The sequence below is a fragment of the Podarcis filfolensis genome (genome assembly GCF_964270895.1).
Source record: "Podarcis filfolensis genome assembly, chromosome: 16".
NCBI lineage: Eukaryota > Metazoa > Chordata > Lepidosauria > Squamata > Lacertidae > Podarcis > Podarcis filfolensis.
In genome coordinates this window covers 2990501-3011165 of record NC_139620.1, presented here as the reverse complement: position 1 = coordinate 3011165, position 20665 = coordinate 2990501, and the positions used below count along the sequence as shown (strand labels likewise).

The 20665-nt window shown below is 48.2% G+C and overlaps 1 protein-coding gene across 3 annotated transcripts in view; it reads left to right on the top strand.

The window, feature by feature from the left end:
• Positions 1 to 17791, top strand: part of CGN (cingulin) — a 68205-nt gene extending 50414 nt beyond the window's left edge. For all 3 annotated transcript variants that reach the window (XM_083590963.1, XM_083590965.1, XM_083590964.1), the window contains exons 16-21: positions 1612 to 1701; positions 3086 to 3169; positions 8817 to 8935; positions 10631 to 10739; positions 11746 to 11909; positions 12824 to 17791. In XM_083590963.1, the coding sequence (XP_083447089.1) occupies positions 1612 to 1701; positions 3086 to 3169; positions 8817 to 8935; positions 10631 to 10739; positions 11746 to 11909; positions 12824 to 12965 (708 nt within the window). In that variant the 3' untranslated portion in view covers positions 12966 to 17791. The remainder of the gene's footprint in view (positions 1 to 1611; positions 1702 to 3085; positions 3170 to 8816; positions 8936 to 10630; positions 10740 to 11745; positions 11910 to 12823) is intronic.
• The last annotated feature ends 2874 nt before the right edge of the window (positions 17792 to 20665 follow it).

Here is a 20665-nt window from a genome sequence, read left to right as displayed (position 1 = left end):
GTCCGTCCCCCATACAGCTGTTTGGTTTGTCTGTCTCTGCTACAAACACCCCACCCCCAGTACAGAGCAATTTTGGTAAAACCTGATAATTTTTGCATGTGCTTAAAAATAGCAACACAGCACAGATGTGTTTTCCGGCTCCTCCTGCTGCAACACGTTTGCAAACACTGCATTTTTCCACATGAAGCGCCTTTTTTTTGTTGTAAAACAACCACAGCAAAAACCTATTTCCCAAGTTTAAACAGGCAGAAATTAAACCAAGTGGTCTGACGGTTTTGTTGTTTTGCGATCAGAAGGTCGGCGGTTCGAATCCCCGCGACGGGGTGAGCTCCCGTTGCTCGGTCCCTGCTCCTGCCAACCTAGCAGTTCGAAAGCAAGTGCAAGTAGATAAATAGGTACTGCTCAGGCGGGAAGGTAAACGGCGTTTCCGTGCGCTGCTCTGGTTCGCCAGAAGCGGCTTAGTCCTGCTGGCCACATGACCCGGAAGCTGTACGCTGGCTCCCTTGGCCAGTAAAGCGAGATGAGCGCCACAACCCCAGAGTCGGCCACGACTGAACCTAATGGTCAGGGATCCCTTTACCTTTCCTCCAGGGAGCTCCAGGTGGCTTGTAGAATTCTTCCCTCTGCTGATGTTACCTTCCCAGCAGCCCTGTGATGTAGGTCAGGCTGAGAGACTGCGGGTTGGCCCAAGGTCACCCAGCGAGAGCTTTGTGGCTGAGTGGGGATTTGAACCTTGGTCTCCCAGTTTGTAGTCCCACACTCTGGCCACTGCACCCCACTGGCTAGAGGTGGTCAGGGTTGTAAGACTTATGACCTGGGAGACGCGGAACTTGATAAATTAACAGGAAGGATCCGGAACCGACGTGACCAGAGATTCACTGAAGACTGGACTAAATTTACAGAGTATATGCAAACATTATGTGATGATCAAATAACGTTAGTAGGTTTTCAGGAAGTTCTGTGAAAATGTAAGGCAGAAGTATTGTTAAAAAAATAAGGGATAAATAAGATATGAAGGTAGTGCAGTATTAAGTAAGAAATGTGCAAGAAGTAATAGAACGGAGAATCATCAGAGAGGCTGAGGGAAGTCAAAAAAGAGGATGTTGGTGATAAAAAAGATGTTTGTTTTGTATGTTTTTTATATTGGAAAATTAATAAAAATATTTATTAAAAAAAAAGAAATGGGGAGGGGGAGAACAATGCAGCTAATTATTATTATTATTATTATTATTTATTTATTTATTTATACCCCGCCCTCCCCGGCCAGAGCTGGGCTCAGGGTGGCTAACACCAGTAAAATTACAATAAAAACATGGAGGGGGGGAACCAATTTAAAATACAGGTTAAAATACAATTTTAAAATTGAGCTCCTTGGAGGAAAAGTTGGTATATAAATGAGATAATTATTATTAAAGTCATACTTTCTTTTCTTCTGGTCAGGTTGGGTTTCCCCCATTTTATTGTGGCCTTTTCCCACACAGTTCCAGAGCTTCAGTGCCATTTCTGAAGCCAGCTCAATGCGCCGCCTGTATGTCGTTGCCTTAATGATACCAGCACTCATGGGCGGGATAGCAGATAACCTTTGATTAAACGTGTAAAATGGCTTTCCAGGACAAATCGAAACGCCTCGAAGTGGAGCTGGACGAGGAAAGGAACACGGTGGAACTCTTGACGGAGAGGATCAACCGCACGAGAGACCAGGTAGGGGAGATGGCGCCTGTCGAGATCTTGGCCGCTTGCAAAACGCGGGCTGCGTCTAAAGCAGTGTTGTGCCACTTTAAACCCCAAGGAATTCTGGGAAGTGTAGTTTGTTGAGGGTGCTGAGATTTGTTAGAATATTCCAGGCATCCCCAACCTGCGGCCCTCCATATGTTTTGGCCTACAACTCCCATGATCCCTAGCTAACAGGACCAGTGGTCAGGGATGATGGGAATTGTAGTCCAGAACATCTGGAGGGCCGCAGGTTGGGGATGCCTGGAATATTCTATCAAATCTCAGCACCCTGAACAAACAAACTAGTTCGTCTGGTGGCTGTACTGAGATGGGCATAGCTGGCTGCAGGCTGCATCAGCGCGCTGGGTTGGGATACTATGGTGTACTACGGGACCGCCTCTCCTGGTATGTCCCACGGAGGACCTTGTGGTCTTCAAACAAAAACATCTTGGAAATCCCGGGCCACAGGAAGGTTAGATTGGTCTCAACTAGGGCCAGGGCCTTTTCAGTACTGGCCCCGATCTGTGGAACGCTCTGTCCCAAGAGACCAGGGCCCTGTGGGACTTGACATCTTTCCGCAGGGCCTGCCGATCTGCCTGGCCTTTGGCCAAGGCACAGCCTGACCCCCTCCTTCGGTAATCCTCATAAAACTCTAGCCCAATGGTTGCTATTAATTTGATTTTGAATTGATTTTAGAATAGATTGCATTTCAATCAATTGATTGTGATTTTATGTAAACTGTGTTACTTTTGTTGTTGTTTGCAGCTCTGAGCCCAGCTTCAGCTGGGGTGGGCGGGATATAAATAAAAAAATATTATAATATTCATTATCATGATTATTATAGTCCAATGCAGTCAGGCTGCTCTGCCAACAACCCTGTCCCCTATCAAAACCTTGTGGTTTTGATCTATGGGCTACTTTTAAAACGAGGCTGCGTTTTAAATTGCATTTTAACCTGTATTTTTTTTTCCTTTTATGATTTTACTGTAATTTTACTGGCGTTAGCTGCCCTGAGCCCAGGCAGAGTATAAATAAAATGTATTATTACAGTGGTACCTTGGGTTAAATACGCTTCAGGTTACAGACGCTTCAGGTTACAGACTCCGCTAACCCAGAAATAGTACCTCGGGTTAAGAACTTTGCTTCAGGATAAGAACAGAAATCGTGCTCCGGCGGCAGCGGGAGGCCCCATTAGCTAAAGTAGTGCTTCAGGTTAAGAACAGTTTCAGGTTAAGAATGGACCTCCGGAACGAATTAAGTACTTAACCCGAGGTACCACTGTATTATTGTTGTTGTTGTTTATTATATTATTATTATTATTATTATTATTATTATTATTATTATTATTATTATTATCTCTGTCTCCCTCCAGATCGACCAGTTGCGGGCTGAACTCCTCCAAGAGCGCTCCGTGCGGCAGGACCTGGAGTGTGATAAGATCTCGCTGGAAAGACAGGTGAGGCTGCCGCCGGCGTGTTCGGTCAGGTCTGCATCTTCTCTTTGCCGACTCAGCGATCGGAGGCTGCAGGGATCCTCCCGCTTTCCTCCTCCCGCTGCCACCGCCTATGATTTTAAAGTTATGTGGATAATAACCAGCTGATTCTGCTCCCCCACCACCCAAAGGATGGAGAGTCCACAGCTTCCTGAAGGAGTCCATTCCACTGCCAAACAGCTCTCACTGCCAGAAAGTCCATCCTGATGTTTTTAGCTGGAATCTCTTGGAACTTGAAGCCATGGATTCAAGTCCTACCCTCCAGAGCAGGAGAAAACAAGCTTGCTCCATCTTCCATGCAGTAGCCCTTGAGATATTTGAAGGTGGCTCTCATATCTCCTCTCAGTCTCCTCTTTTCCAGGCTTAAATGTACCCAGCTCCTTCAACCATTCCTCATCAGGTTTGGTTTCCAGACCCTTGATTATCTTGGTTGCCCTCCTCTGCACACCTTCCAGCTTGTCAACATCCTTCTTAAATTGTGGCGCCCAGAACTGGACACAGGATTCCAGGTGTGCTCTGACCTCTGGGAAGGGGGACCAGAGATCTATGAACTCTCAGCACCCTTGTTGTCGTTTAGTCGTGTCCGCCTCTTCGTGACCCCCTGGACTAGAGCACGCCAGGCCCTCCTGTCTTCCACTGCCTCCCGCAGTTTGGTCAAACTCAGGCTGGTAGCTTTGAGAACACTGTCCCACCACCTTGTCCTCTGTCGTCCTCTTCTCCTTGCGCCCTCCATCTTTCCCAACATCAGGGTCTTTTCCAGGGAGTCTTCTCTTCTCATGAGGTGGCCAAAGTCTTGGAGCCTCAGCTGCAGGATCTGTCCTTCCAGTGAGCACTCAGGGCTGATTTCCTTCAGAATGGAGAGGTTTGTTCTTGCAGTCCATGGGACTCTCAAGAGTCTCCTCCAGCACCAGAATTCAAAAGCATCCATTCTTCGGCTATCAGCCTTCTTTATGGTTCAGCTCTCACTTCCATACATCTCTCCTGTGGAGACTATTACTTCTCTTGATCTGGACTCTAGACTTCTGTTGATGCAGCCTAGAATAGCATTGGCATTTTTTGCTGCTGCATCACACGGTTGACTCATGTTAAGCTTGTGATCTACTTAGACCCCCAGAAGCTTATAATGTTGGTGACTTGGGGCTGGTTTATTTATTGATTTTGATTTTAAAGTCCGGCGTCTTTTTATCCAGCCCATGTCTCACCCCAAAACGATATTCTGGCGATTGTTGCTTCTCTTTCTAATCCTTCTGAGTCCCAAGTTCACACCAGAAATAGAGAGCGCTTTGCCTCCCCCTTCAAATAATTTTGGCAGCGCCAGATGGTGGAAGGGAAATAAAATCCAAACTAAATTGGAATGGCAGGCAAAGTTCTTTGAATATGTTGAATTGGCAAAGATGACAGGGAAAATTAGGAATCAAACAAACCAAGAGTTTAATAAAGAACGGGATTTATTCAAATGATATTGTTCTCAGATAAAATCTCTGACAAGTTTTGAATAACTTCTGCAATGATATATTCTACCATGAATACGAACAATTAACGATAAGTTTAAAAATATTCAGTCAACAAGGTAATGATGGACCCATATTGAGGATTAGGGAAGTCACAATTTATGGAAGAATTTTATGATTTGTATGTGAGGTGATTTGCTTTCTCTTTTTTTTTTTTTTTTTTGTTCTTTTGCGGTGGAGGGATTTAATACTTAAAATAAAGATGAGAATTCAAAAATAAAATAAAATTGGCAGCTGCGGTTTGCTAGGAGGCCCCTCTCTCCCTATTCCCCCTCACAGAGCTGAAATTCCCAGAGTGGTTTAATATTTGCCCCCCAACTGGCATTCGGGCGGTGGAAGGGGGTTCAGGCTCTGTTCGAAGCAGTTGTTGTTCAGAAGTGGGTTTGGACCTGGAAACTTCCCCAGCAGTCTCTTTTCCCACCAGATCTGCCTTCTGCGTCTGCAGGAGCCCTGCCTGTCTGGGCTTGTAGCAGTTGGGAGGTTGGGGGGGGTGACGAGACAGGTTATGTAATTTGCACCATTTCAAAATCCAGCCAACCCCCCGAGTCATTTCAATAAACGAGCTGCTGTTGCCGTGCAATTAACGAGGGCGAAAACAGCCCCGGCGACACTCTGCTTGGACGCCGGCCACGTGTGGCTCGGAGCGTTCCCCGTAGAGACCTTTATTGTAGATTTTCAGAGCTGGAAGGGACCCCACAAGGTCATTCAGACCAACCCCCTGCAATTGTCCTTTGCAAACAGACTTTCCTCTTGTATTATCACCCTCTCCCAGGCCCCCAGGTTCACGAGAAGCTGAGCTACGTCTTGCCTCTCTCTCTCTGTGTGTGTGTGTGTGTGTGAAACCTGCTTCTTTCAACAGGGATGGGGCTAGAACATCTGCGATCCTCTGGGCGCTGCCGGACTACAACTCCCAGCAACCCCAGTGGCTGCTGGGAGTTGGAGCCCTGGAGAGCAGCAAATTTTAGACTGGTCTACGTGCCATACATTCAGAGCACATTATTTCCACCCAGAGAATCCTGGGAATTTGCAAAGCTACAGTTCCCAGCACCCTCAAACTATAGTTCCCAACATTCCTTTTTGCGGGTGGGAGGGAAATGGAAGCTTTCTTACAGCGCCGAAAACCAGCCGTTGTAGGATGGCTCTTGTTTGTTTGTTTTTTAAAGCAACAGATCAGAAGCTTTCTTGCATAAACTTCTACTCTGCTCCGGGTTGTATGGGAAGAGACCTGCAGCCGTAGGATTTTATAGCGTTAGTCATGCTCTGAGGAGGCCCATTGACATTAATAGACATGAGTCACTCGACCCATTAGTTTCAAATGGGTCTACTCTTGTGTATGACTAATATTGCCTGCAGAATCATAGAATTGTGCAGTTGGGAGAAACCTTAAGAATCATCTAGTCTAGTCCAATCCAGGAATCGCAGCTTACCAGAGTTTTGTTTTTAAGCTGGTGCATTTGAGCCAAAGTATGAAAAAGTTGCAAGGGACGCGGGTGGCGCTATGGGCTAAACCACAGAGCCTAGGACTTGCCGATCAGAAGGTCGGCAGTTTGAATCTCCGCAACGGGGTGAGCTCCCGTTGCTCAGTCCCTGCTCCTGCCAACCTGGCAGTTCGAAAGCAAGTGCAAGTAGATAAATAGGTACCGCTCAGGCGGGAAGGTAAACGGCGTTTCCGTGCGCTGCTCTGGTTCACCAGAAGCGGCTTAGTCCTGCTGGCCACATGACCCGGAAGCTGTATGCCGGCTCCCTCAGCCAGTAAAGCGAGATGAGCGCCGCAACCCCAGAGTCGGTCACGACTGGACCTAATGGTCAGGGGTCCCTTTACCTTTACCTTTTATGAAAAAGTTGCAAGGGGTGCGGCTGGGTGCTTCCGATCCCTTTCCTTGCTGGAATTTTACTGGATTTTAAAATTGCATTTATTGGACCACCCTCTCTCACACCGCGGGATCTGTGGATGGTGGGAATACAGTGATGAACTTAAGCGACATCAGTTAAAACCACATTAGATAGTAAAAAGCAAATTGGTGGCAGGCATTGCATCCTCTGACCTGCCTTCCCCATCCTGCCTTCCCCATCCAGTCCCAGGGGCCAAGGGAAGGGGTCTGGGGGCCACATTCACACCTGGGCCTTTTAAAAAAGACATTGCGGGGGATTCGGCTAGAGTTCCTCCAGACTCTATAATTCTACTATTCTATGTGAGGAATAAAACTGAATTTGGGGAGCAAGGAAGGGGATATTTGAGCCTGTTCCTCGCCGCCCCGTTTTCTCGCACTCGGAGCCCTCCCTCTTCGTCCCCGGGGAAGGAAGACAAGCGCGTGTACAGGCTCGTGCCTCGTTTGGCCCTTAATTGGGCCAAATGACCAAATGCTTACTAATTAACGCATTACATTACTCCTAGTTTTAAGCAACAAAACAGAACCGGTTTGTTTCGAAACATTGCAGAGCGGTGAGCAAGCCTCTGAGCTCAGCAGAGCGCTTCTTCATTTCTGGATGTTGGGAAAGGGAGGGATCGCCCGGAGAGGCGTTCTGTGGAACAGAGAAGCTTGCCTGCTGCGGTGTCGATTTTTGCAGCGCGTCCTCATTTCGCTGCAGTTAATTTAGGATTATTATTCATATTGCCATTTCCCTAGTAGTCCAGCCTGCCTGCATGCTATCCTTTTGCACCAGCCGTAGAGTTTTAGCCCAAAACTCAGGTTGCTTTGCGGCCTGGAAGAAAGCCTCTTTCCGATAGGCCCCTGCGTTTTTCTCGGCCGCCATGAGGACTAGCCTCTTTCTTCTTCCCCTTTTGTTTTGTTTAAACGAAATCCAGATTTCTAAGGGATTTGGCAGAGGTCTCTGTGGGCTGCGCTTCCCTGTCTGTGCTACTGTTTGGGAGCTGTGGCCCAAGACATGTTTGAACACAGATGAGAGAGAACAGGAGCTCTTTTTTGCATTCCTCCTGAGGCTTTGCGCTCGCTGTCTCTCTCTCTCTTTCATAAAGAAAAGCAGCAAAACCGGGCCCACCATCACCCAACTTGGCTGCACTGCAAAGCAAGGGGAAAGCAATTATTACTGTTATGTAACTCTGCTAATCAAAATTCCTGCTTTCTGAAGCGGGGAGGGGAATTTTGTTCAGCCCGGCCCGGGACGTTACATAACCCTGTGCAGCCGGAGTTTGTGTTTTTGTGTGTGTGTGTTTCTGTGTTTGCTCTCCATCTTGTTGCTCATAACCCCAAGTTGCTGACTCAACCAGAAACCACCTGAAAGAGGCTCCCCCCCCCAATTTTTTTTTATTGATTTTCACATTTATCACGTAAAAAGAAAAACCTTACAAAAACACGCAACAAAAGAAAAATTATTACTTCAAATTCCTAATTTCAATAACTGACTTCCTCAAATCCCCTCTAACTGAATTTCATTATATCACCTGTTTAGCAGTTCTCCAAATTCTTATGTCTAATAATATTAACTTCTTTCATTTACTAACGTCTTCTCCTTTATTAATAATGAAATCCAAACTAATTACTAACACATATTCTTATTCTACCCCTAAGCCTATTTGTTACTTCCAGGAATTTTCTATTTATCTTATATTACAATATTTAGCTAGATATTCTTTGAATTTCTTCCAGTCCTCTTCTTTCTGGTCGCGGATTCTTCCAATAAGATCGGCCAGCTCCAAAAAGTCCAACATCTTCATCCGCTATTCTTCTGCTGTTGGTATCTCTTGCGATTTCCAGTTTTTGGCTAGTAAAAGTCTTGCCGCTGTGGTGGCATACGAAAACAATCTACCATCTATTTTGGGCAATTCCAATCCTATTATTCCAAGTAGAAAGGCTTCTGGTTTCTTAATCCTGCAAGAGGCTTTTAATGAAAGTATTGGTCCAATGAAGATCAGAGCGCTGTTCTCTCCAGTCCTTTTCTGCCTCAGTTTCCCCATGCACGCAAAGACCTTCTGAAAGGCTGGTCCCCTCATCTCAAAAAGGATATTGTAGAGAGTGTTTTGCCGGAGCAAAGGTGGGAATCCAAGCCACAGAAGTCCCTTCCAGGTCATGCAGGAACTTGTCCCCGGCCGCTGGTCATTTCTTCTCTAAACCTCCTCGCTTCCAAATCTCTCTTTCCAGAACAAAGACTTGAAAAGCCGCCTGGCCAGCAGCGAGGTCCTCCAGAAGCCCAGCGCCAACGTCTCCCAGCTGGAATCGCGTATTCAAGAGCTTCAGGACAAACTCCAGGCTGAAGAGAGGTAAGTGGCGGAGAGGCAGTGTGGGGTAGTGGTCAGAGTGTCATGGGGGAAACCAGGGTTGAGGTACCCTGCTCAGTAATTAATAATAATAATAAAAATAATATTTATACCCCGCCCTTCCTTCAAAAACCGGGCTCAGGGCGGCCAACAACAAATTTAAAACACTTAATTAAAAAAGCAACATAAAATACAGTATAAAAACATGAATAACAATAAAAAATAAAAAATCAATTGGATAATCCCCAGGGCTAGCTGGCTGAATTGGTCCTACTTGGGCCAGCAAGGTGGTCAGGGGAGAATTAGCTGTGGGGTCTCAGATGACATCTGGTGGGAGGGCCTTCCACAGGGTGGGCGCCCCCACCAAGAAGGCCCTCTGCCTGGTTCCCTGTAACTTGGCTTCTCGCAGTGAGGGAACCGCCAGAAGGCCCTTGGAGCTGGACCTCAGTGTCCGGGCAGAACGATGGGGGTGGAGATGCTCCTTCGGGGATACTGGGCCGAGGCCGTTTAGGGCTTTCAAGGTCAGCACCAACACTTTGAATTGTGCCCAGAAACGTACTGGGAGCCAATGTAGATCTTTCAGGACCAGTGTTACGTGGTCTCGGCGGCCACTCCCAGTCACGAGTCTAGCTGCCATATTCTGTATTAGTTGCAGTTTCCGGGTCACCTTCAAAGGTAGCCCCATGTAGAGCACACTGCAGTAGTCCAAGCGGGAGATAACCAGAGCATGCGCCGCTCTGGCCAGACAGTGTGCAGGCAGGGAGGGTCTCATCCTGTGTACCAGATGAAGCTGGTAGACAGCTGCCCTGGACATAGAATTAACCTGCACCTCCATGGAGAGCTGTGAGTCCAGAATGACTCCCAGGCTGCGCACCTGGTTCTTCAGGGGCCCAGTTACCCCATCCAGGACCAGGGAATCCTCCACACCCGCCCGCCCCCTGTCCCCCAAAAACAGTACTTTGGTCTTGTCAGGATTCAACCTCAATCTGTTAGCCACCATCCATCCTCCAACCGCCTCCAGACACTCACACAGGACCTTCACCGCCTTCACTGGTTCTGATTTGAAAGAGAGGTAGAGGCTGGTGAGAGTTGTAGTTCAGCGACACCCTGAGGACCAAAGTCCCCCCCCCATCTGTGCCTCAGATAAGCGACACAGCACCTGCCTTGCTTGCAGAAGACCCCCAGAACCTCCATTGTTGTTGTTTAGTCGTTTAGTCGTGTCCAACTCTTTCTGACCCCCTGGACCAGACCACGCCAGGCCCTCCTGTCTTCCACTGCCTCCCGCAGTTTGGTCAAACTCATGCTGGTAGCTTTGAGAACACTGTCCCACCATCTCGTCCTCCGTCGTCCCCTTCTCCTTGTGCCCTCCATCTTCCCCAACATCAGGGTCTTTCCCAGGGAGTCTTCTCTTCTCCTGAGGTGGCCAAAGTCTTGGAGCCTCAGCTTCAGGATCTGTCCTTCCAGTGAGCACTCAGGGCTGATTTCCTTCAGAATGGAGAGGTTGGATCTTCTTGCAGTCCTTGGGACTCTCCAGAGTCTCCTCCAGCACCAGAATTCACCTCCACGTTTTGCTGGAAATCTCCCCTGCCTGAAGCCCTGGACAGCCGCTGCCGCTGCCGCTCAGTGCAGGCAGTGCTGAGCTCAGTGGTCGGACTCTTCAGAAATCAGCTCCCCCCTTTTCCTTCCCTGTCGCCGCAGGGAGAAGAGCGTCCTGGTCTCCTCGAACCGCAAGCTGGAGCGGAAGGTCAAGGAGCTGACCATTCAGATCGATGATGAGAGACAGCATGTCAACGACCAGAAGGACCAGGTGAGCTGGGGGTGGGCAGGGGGGCTCAGAAGACCCCCAAGGCATCTCCAGGCAGGGCTGTAGAAAGATGTCCCTTTCTGAAATCTTGGACCACCACAACCAGCCTTTGTGGTGTGTTTTTAAAAAAAATATTTTTATTAGACCATTTCAACATAACAAATTATCAATCCAAATATTCAATTTCATTATTTTCTCCCCTCTCTGGTTTCTTTGCACATATTGTTCTCTGCATATTATAAAATTGTCCCTATCCTTGCCTTATCCATCACGTATTCAACTGTAATAAATTTGTGGGTGTTTATTCAAAACCTGCCAAGGAGTCCAGGTCTTTTTGTTGTCTTTTTAGATAATTTGTAAAAAGTTCTTCCTCGAAGTCACGATTGTCCTTATCACACAGTTTGTATATCAATTTAGCCAATTCCGCATAGCTCATCAGTTTTTCTTGCCACTGTTCTTTCATTGGGATTTCCTCATTCTTCCCTTGTGCTAACAAGACTCTTGCCGCTGTTGTAGCATACATAAATAAATTCTTTGTTTTTCCTGGCAGGTCTTGTCCTACAGTCCCTAACCAAAATGCTTCTGGCTTTTTTTTACAAATGTCATTTTAAACATTTTTTTTCAGTTCATTATATATCATTTCTTTTCTTTTTTGGGGGGGGGAGGGGGAAATTGGGGGGGGGAGGGAAATAATGTGGACGATGTATTTTTGTTAAAATTGTTATGCTGGAATCCCTAATAAAAATATTATTTTTTAAAAAGTGTTCAGCGAAGGCTGCCTCCCTGGTGTCCATTGGCAGGGAGTTCCAAAGGGCAGGTTCTGCTGCACTGGAAAGTTTAAAGGAGAAAGGCCTTTCTGTATGGTGATTCCACTCCTTACAGGGGGTTTAAATTAGCCAGCATATATTTATAAGGTCTCCACTGGGCCCTTCAGTTGCCGGGGCATCCCAGATCTCCCTGCTGCTACCCCCGGGTCAAACTGAGCAGGCCTTCCTTCCTTCCTCCATAGCTAAGCCTGAGGGTCAAGGCGCTGAAGAGGCAAGTGGATGAGGCAGAAGAGGAGATTGAGCGGCTGGAAGCTGCGCGCAAGAAGGCCCTGCGGGAGCTGGAGGAGCAGCATGAGACCAATGAGCAGCTCCTGAGCCGCGTCAGATCCCTGGAGAAGGACCTCTGGTAAGGAGGGCAGACCCTTTGTGGGGACTGAAGAAATGGGTCTTGCTTGGGGGCCTCTCCTCGGCTGCCCCACATAGGACCTTAAGGTCCATGAACAGCCATAGTTTAGAGGCCCTAAGGAAGTCAGACTATGCTTCCCCAGGGCCAGGGCCTTCTCAGTGATGGCCCTGACCTGGTGGAATGCTCTGTCCCAGGAGACCAGGGCCCTGCAGGATTTAACCTCCTTCCGTTGGGCCTGTAAGACAGAGCTATTCCGCCTGGCCTTTAATTTGAATTCAGCCTGATCTTTTATTTCCCTTCTCTTCCCTCCCCTTTTATGAAGATCATCCACTCTGAGACCCCACAGCTAATTCTTCCCTGGCCGCCTCACTGGCCCAAATAGGACCAATTCAGCCAGCTAGCCCTGGGGATTATCTAATGCTTATTTCCCCTAAATCGATTTTTGAATTTTATTGTTATTCATGTTTTTATACTGTACTTTATGCTGCTTTTACAATTAAGTGTTTTAAATTTGTTGTTAGCCGCCCTGAGCCCGGTTTTTGAACCGGAAAGGGCGGGGTATAAATAAATAAAATTATTATTATTAATATTATTATTCTCTTTGGGGCGTCCGGTTGGCCTCTGCAAGAACAGGTTGCTGGACTAGATAGACCCCCTTTGGCCTGACCCAGCTGCGTGGCTCTTCTGATGCACCTATGGAACCTGCAGCCCCAGTGGCAGTCTACCTTGATTCCCAGGTTCTTAGGGGCACACGGCCGCTATGAAAACAGGCTGTGGGGCCCTGATGCGTCCCCTTTGGCCTAACCCAGCTGCATGATGTTCTCATTTTTTTTAAAAAAAAATACCCTATGCACCTTGCTGTCCCTAAGAGAATGGGAATCTGCCCCCTGACCTTTCTCTCCCTTCTCCACCAGGCGCAAGGCAGCCCGGTCCACAGCCGAGTCGTCTCTGAAGGACGACCACCTGAGCTCCGATGAGGAGTTTGACAGCGCCTACGGACCGTCCTCCATCGCCTCGCTTCTGACGGAAGGGAACCTCCAGACCAGCTCCTGTTAGCGTCTTCCGGCCGACCCCTTTGCGGATCCCGTCGGAACGCCTGAACTTTTAAAACACTTCGAAACCCGTCCGAAGTGCCGTCCTCGCGTTTGCCGGTCCCTGGCGGAGCAGCCGGAAGATTCTCCTCCCCTAAATGTTGTGTGCCTGAAGATGGAAACAGACCTCTTTATCGAAGTGAAGGATATATTTTTATGTTTATTCTTTTTTCTTTTGCTTGCTATGGGGCAGTGAGAGGCCGGTCGTAAAACAGAAATGATGACAGTTAGAACTTTCTCTCTCTCTCTCTCTCTCTCTCTCTTTAAACCTCCCTTGATCTGGTTCTCAGGGCAACTGGTGAATGATTAAGAAATAGAATCTTCCAGTTTTTTGCTTTTTCTAAACCAAAATTTTAATTTTCTGCATATGTATGTGTACATAGATATATATATATATATATAGGGCCTGTGTATGTATGTCAATTTTGCATGTGTTCCAAATTTGGATGTGCAATAATGTTTCGTGGAGGGATCTGGGGAGATAGTGGAATGTGTCTTGGGGGAGGTGGGGACCTGGAGCCTCTCCCTCCTTTGCGGTACATGTATATATGGGTCTGCAGAAAACAGATCCTCAGGTGGCCTTAACTACTGATACTGATCGCTGTGCCCTTGACCCTCCCATTGAGTCTTCAAGACCAGGCGCTTGGGTTGGGAAGAGATGATTTGTGACTTTCCTGCTGGGCAGCTATCTCAGCTTATAGATTTTTCTCGCCACCGAGACCCTCGAAGCCGATCCCTGCTTCATCTTTGGACATCTGCCCTGCTCCCCTTTCCAGAATTTACCGTTCACGTCCTTGGAAAACCCTCTCCTAAATGCGTCACCTGAAACCGTCTCACCCAGGAAGTGAAGATGAATCTTTCAGCAACAAGATTCTGAAACGTCGTTTGGGATTTGCCTGGGATGGCAACACGAGCGACGGCCTTGACGCAGAAATTGGGCAAGCAGCCATTGAAACGCCGATGGCGAGGTCAATAGTGCTTGCCTCCATTTTAAGCTTGTTGCTGACTGGCGCAGCGTAAATTAGAACCATCTTGTGTTACCACCATCCCAGGAAACCAGCCGCCATTTCGCAGAACTGGGGCTCTGTTCCGAACCGTTCCCAAAATGTCAGTCCTTTCATTTTGCAGGGAGAGAGGATCTGGCTGGAGCCATCGAGCGATGGTCGCCGACTTGGCACCCTGCAGACAGCTCTTTGTCACCTCTGACCCTTGGCCATCCCGGCCGGGGCTGATGGGAGTTGTAGGCCCATCTGGAGGGAACCGCATTCCCAGTTTCCGATAGCGAGGCACCAATCCTTGGCTTTCTAAATGATGTTGGTGGACTCCAGTTGCCATTGGCCAGGACCGACCCTGCTGGATGGCGGCCGCGTCAGGCAACCTTCTTGGCTGCTGACAAGTGCATGAAATCTGCCGTCTCCAGCATGGAAATTTTAAAGAGAGGGAAATCTCCATGGTCTTCTCCATGGTGTGGAGCCAGATGTTCCTGGACTTCCCATCAGCCCCAAATGACAGAAGTCGGGAGTCCGTGAGATCTGGAGAAGCCATGGCTTCCCGTTCCCTATTTGTATATAAACTATGTCCCATCGTGGCTGTGGGGTTTTCCACTCCTGATTCCTAAAGCAACAGCAAAGCCAGACTCTGGTCTCGCAATCCTATCGTGACGGCCAGTTCTGAAGATACTCTTCTCGGATCCAGGCTGACAGTTTCCTCTGTCGGGGGGACGGGAGAACAGCAATAGCTCTTTTTTCTGATTGCCATTTGGAGCCCTCGCTTGGCTAAGACGCTACCTAACAGCCGAGGGTACGATATTGCCCCCGCTGCAACCACTGGCTCCGCACCGCACGCAATCCTTCGTGCGCGACTGTCGGCGTGTTTGCAAAACGCACACCCCTCTGCCCCTTTTCTTCCCGGGCCGATCGCTGTGCCGTGTCTTCAGTTGGGGCGTGACGAAGGAGGAACTTGAGCACCGAACTCCGTGGAAGAACGCCTCCGTGACAATTTGGGGATTTGTGGACTTCTCCTTGGGAAAACTCTGCTTCGCACAAGACTGGGCGTCGGAGAATGCTACTGTGTCGCTCAGCAGAATACGGCTGCGTTATCAAACCTTAGTAAGGGCTGCTTTTTCCACCCGGTCCCCTTAACACAGTGCGTGGGGAACCTCAGACCCACAGGCCAGATGTGGATGTGGCCTGGCGTGGATCTCCGTTTAGCCTCCGAGGCTGTTTCCGCCCCAAACCACAACCACCTGTGACATCAGTTTTGGGGCACGTCGATGTGGCGAGGTCGGCTGCGCAGAAGAGTTCCTTGTAGGGGGAACTTGATTGCACAGCCAGTCTATGAGGTGGGGAGGCTCAGTCGCCACACTTCACAGCCGCATTCCCCGTGAGGCAAACGGGACTACACAGCCGCTTCCTGCAGAAAGCGCTTTTGCCAGACCTCGAGAAAGGCCAAGTTCAGATATCACAAAGGGCTTTGCGCTCCCCAAACTCAGTCAGGCGCCTGCGAAGCACTGCACAAGGAGCTTTGATGGGTTGGGTGTGACTGCCCACCTGTCAAAGCCCCGACATCAGGGGAATTGACAGGAGCATTGCGCCACCCATATGTCAGAGCTGGTCTGCTGGGCCAAAAGGATTCCCTACACCCTCTTTAACAGTACCCAGGTGCCCCAATTTAACCTCTCCAGGCCTTGCACCAAGTGCCTTATTATGGAAGTGTCCCAGGACAAGGGCTCACTCTTAATGTACTTGTTTCACGCGGGAACCGACTGGCTGTGCCATGCTTGGAATGGCACCATCAAAGGCATGATGCGCACCTCTGCCTTTTATACTTCTGCATACACATGGGCCGGCCTCGAGGTTTTGCTAGGTCCCATCTTTGCTTGCCTCGTGGCCCCTCTCAAAAGCGGGCGCTGTGCCGTCATCGCCACAATGGCGCTAAAAAACAGGGATTTCAACACGACTTTAAAGTGCTGGTTCCTGGCTGGCTACCCTGTTTTGCACTGAAACGAGCCCTGCTTAAAGGGCTGTGCATTCTGCGGGGAGGGGAAATTACACCTTCGGCAGAAAGAAGTGAGGCAAGATTGTTTCCACCACCCCTGGCTGGCACCACCTTGCCCCCACAACTATTTTGGCAGTCTCTGGAGGCTCATCCCTTCTGCCAGCACAAGTCATCCAAATACTAAGATCAGAGGGGAGATCTTGGCTTCTTTGCTTCAGTGGTTGCAGAAACGTCCAAGAGGTTTTACTGGGTGTGTTGCCGAGAACACACAAGGCATCTAGTCCTCAAGAAACTCGACTGCATTGCAGCGAGCATCAAAAGCAGAGCGACCATCTTATTTGTGGAAGATCGCTCCCCTTTCCCCCTCTACTGCTCGACCAATATCTCGGCTGCAGGCTTCCCTGTATTTTTCCCTGCTCATTCCTCCCTCCACCTGCCCCAAATGCAGCAAGACATCAGCTTTGCCAGAACATTGACAGGTTGCACAAGCTCGGTGGGTCTTGGAGAAAGAGGCCGCTGAGCCGTTGTGCCCATGTTTTCCACTTCCTGTTTGACTTACGACACGTTTTTGAGCTGCAGATTCCACACCCAGCTGGTGGGTTTATTTGGTTTTTGTTTTGGAAGTGTTCTCATGCAAATGTCTTCGAACCAATGTTTCTGCAAATCGTTCTCTCAGGAGAGCTTGTGTTTATATTTCGTTGACACCGTCCATGTCTTTGAGCTATAGTCATGTTAAATTGGGGTGGGGATAACGTCTTGTTTGTTCTCCACAACCCTCAACATGGCTTCGGACTGCGGAAGTCGCTGGGCGTCAGGAATTCGGTGGAATGAGTTAATCTGCAGTGTCCACCGGCAGCTGGAGCAATGCACAGCCTTGAAATCAGCCTCCTGTGTTGTCAAATTTAGCCATTACATTGCAAATTGGGTGTGGAGACAGTTTGACCATCCAAAAGTTGCTGATGTACATCATCCCCGGCCATCCTCACTAAGACTAACGGGAGTTCGGGAACATCTAGCGGGCCAGAGTTGTGGCAGATCTTTGAAATGTCATTTGGCCGAGATGGAGAAAAAAACTCCTCTGCCTTGTTTTCATCCCTTTTATCCAGCTTCTGGGCTCAGATGAGTTTCCCGCTTTGCCCCTCCCTCTCTTGAAGGTTGCATGAAGTGATTCAGACCGGTAATCGTCTTGTGAAGGGGTCCGCAGGCCGCTGACCACCCCGCTCAGATTTACGGAGAGCAAAAAAGGAGCAGGCATCTTCAGGCCTCAAGCCGCGATAACAAAATAAACCGCCCGGTTCTACCTTCTGGGTACATGAAAACCCAATCGGGGTCATTTGTTTAGAGATCAAGCTTTTGGTAGCCGGCGCCGCTGCATCCATCAGGGCAAGACGGGCGGCATTTTGTTGGAACCTGGTTCTCAAAACTGGATGTCTTGAAAACGCTCCCTTGTTTTGGATGCCCCCACCCAGCCTGCCCCTTTCAGTTTCCCTGGGGCAAAACTTGAGGGTGAGGTTTTTATACCTAGGTCTTTGGAGCTGTGATTCTTTCTCTCTCGTTCTTTTTTAAACAGTAATGCAATAATTTAGAAGCGTGTATATTTGGGGGAGGGAGAAAAACCTGATCAAAGAGGATTGTTTTCATAACGAGGGTTCCCTCGTCCCCAGCACAGTGGATTTGTACAGTTTTAAATGGCTGCTATAATATACGATCTGGGTTGGTTTTTATTATTTGTAATTTTTGATTTCCCTCCAGATTTATTTTCCTTTAATAAAGAACAAAAAAAAAAACCCCACACCACAACCGTGTACATTGATTTCCCCCAAAAAAACACCCCCTAAAGTCCTATACGAATTGGACTTTCTGACCACCACCCCTCTCCCACCCCACAAATCGGTGTGTGGTAAAGGCCTTGGGTGAATCTATCCTTTCCTCATTAAAATGTCTGATTATAATGGTTTAAATTAAAACATTTAAAGATAATTTTTTAAAAAAGATTTTAAAATGTCAACATCTACTTGTCTGGATAGGTTTGCTTAAACGAAAATCGCTTTCAGTCCATGCTGAAAAGAATACGGCAAAAGCCAAACATCAACAGGCAGGGAGTTTGAAAGATCAGAGAAGTGGAGTGGGCATGTATGGGGCAAGGTGATCCACAGGTAAAACTGGTCCCAAGATCGTTTAGAACACGGGTAGGCAAACTAAGGCCCAGGGGCCGGATCCAGCCCAATCGCCTTCTAAATCCGGCCCACGGACTGTCCGGGAATCAGCGTGTTTTTACATGAGTAGAAGGTGTCCTTTTATTTAAAATGCATCTCTGGGTTATTTGTGGGGCATAGGAATTCGCTCATTATTTTTTTCCAAAATATAGTCCAGCCCCCCACAAGGTCTGAGGGACAGTGGACCGGCCCCCTGCTGTAAAAGGTTGCTGACCCCTGATTTAAAACATAAGAGTTGTGAGTGGAGAAGTTGTGCTGCTTGCAGAGGTTAGATGTTAGCTGCTGTCATCACTGACTATTGGCCATGGTGCCCAGGGATTACAGTGGTACCTCGGGTTAAGAACTTAATTCGTCCTGGAGGTCTGTTTTTAACCTGAAACTGTTCTTAACTTGAGGTACCATGTTAGCTAATGGGGCCTCCTGCTGCTGCCGCGCGATTTCTGTTCTCTTTTTTTTTTTTTATAAATTTTTTAATGATTTTCCAACATAAATTAAAACACATTACAACTGACAATACATAGACAAACAAACATATAAACACGTATAATTTCATAACCTCTTTTTCTTAAACCTTATTTCAACGACTTCCCCATACCTCCCTTTTCTGCATCCCTATTTTAAATTTTTCAGCAACCCCTAATTTCAATGACTTATGATTCTCTTTCTTTAATCCTTTTTCTCTCACCCACTCATTTATCACTGTAATTCTGTTTTACATTAGCCATGACATTTTAGCACTCATTAATTTTACAACAGTTCTTAAGATAAACTTTAAATTTCTTCCAATCTTCTTCCACCGTCTCTTTTCCTTGGTCGCGGATTCTGCCAGTCATCTCAGCCAGTCCCATATAGTCTATCACCTTCGTCTGCCACTCTTCCAGCGTGGGTAGTTCTTGTGTCTTCCAATACTTTGCTAAAAGAACTCTTGGTGCTGTTGTAGCATACATGAAAAACGTCCTATCCTTCCTTGACACCATTTGGCCTACCATGCCCAGGAGAAAGGCCTCTGGTTTCTTGTGAAAGGTACACTTTCTGTTCTCATCCTAAAGCAAAGTTCTTAACCCGAGGTACTATTTCTGGGTTAGCAGAGTCTGTAACCTGAAGCATATGTAACCCGAGGTACTACTTTATAGGAACTGGAGTCCAGTGATACAACTACACCTTGTCTTCACAGACAGGCATCTCTCCCAACTCTGCAATGACTCTGTGATCCCACAGGAGCTCAATTCGATTCAGCGACAGCATTGAAAACAGAAGGGAGGGAGTCATTGACATTGAGTGGTAAGGTAAAGGTAAAGAGACCCCTGACCGTTAGGTCCAGTCGTGGCCGACTCTGGGGTTGCGGCGCTCATCTCGCTTTATTGGACGAGGGAGCCAGCGTACAGCTTCCGGGTCATGTGGCCAGCACGACTAAGCCGCTTCTGGTGAACCAGAGCAGCGCACGGAAACACCGTTTACCTTCCCGCCAGAGCGGTACCTATTTATCTACTTGCACTTTGACATGCTTTTGAACTGCTAGGTTGGCAGGAGCTGGGACTGAACAACGAGCTCACCCCGTCGCGGGGATTCGAACCGCCGACCTTCTGATCGGCAAGTCTTAGGCTCTGTGGTTTAACCCACAGCGCCACCCGCGTCCCGACATTGAGTGGTACCTCGCCCAAAAACCCAGAGGGGAAGAATTTTCTCCCTTGCCGGGCACCTAAAATGACAATAATCGCACTGGTAGCCCACAGAAAAATCCAGGAGCATGGTTCTCAAGGCCTGGCGCTGTCCCTTGCCGGTCCCTAAGCTCTGAAGCGACTGGATTTCTCCCTATGTGGCCCTCTGGTTCTTTGCATCGGCCCCCAGACTTACCCTGGGGCATATGTGTGTGAAAACCTCTAGCTTTTGCCTAGCAGTTGTACAAAGGTAAGCCTCTCATCCATTGCCCCTCCCACTTTTGCCTCTGGCCCCGCCCACCTCGGGAGGCAAACTTCTGCACCCTTGTCTTGGTGCTATAACTCACCTGGGCCACCAGGAAGTCCCAATATTTGCGACGTGTCACTTGATCCCTGCCCCACGCAGAACGGTTCTGCAACGTGGTGCAGCTCAGTCATAACACATTTTGCTGGGGAAACGTCACAGAGATTTGTTGTATAACTCAAAAGAGTGAAGGCAGTTTGCTGGAGAACTGGGCTGGGTGCCTAGGAATGGGTTTCCGGCACGCCTTGAAATCGAATCCTCCTCTCCTGGCCTACATATTGAGCAAAGCTATGGGAAGCCGGTCTGATAAGCTGATAAGCTTTCCACGCCTGCCTGGTGATTATTCTTCCCAGTCCTTTGAAGGAGCAAAACTCCACCCTGTGGTGTGTGGCTCCGGCCTTTGGGAATTTAGGAAGCTGTCTTGTATACAGTCAGATAATTCATTCATCCATAGCTGTCAATTTACAGATTTGAAAATAAGGGACCAGAG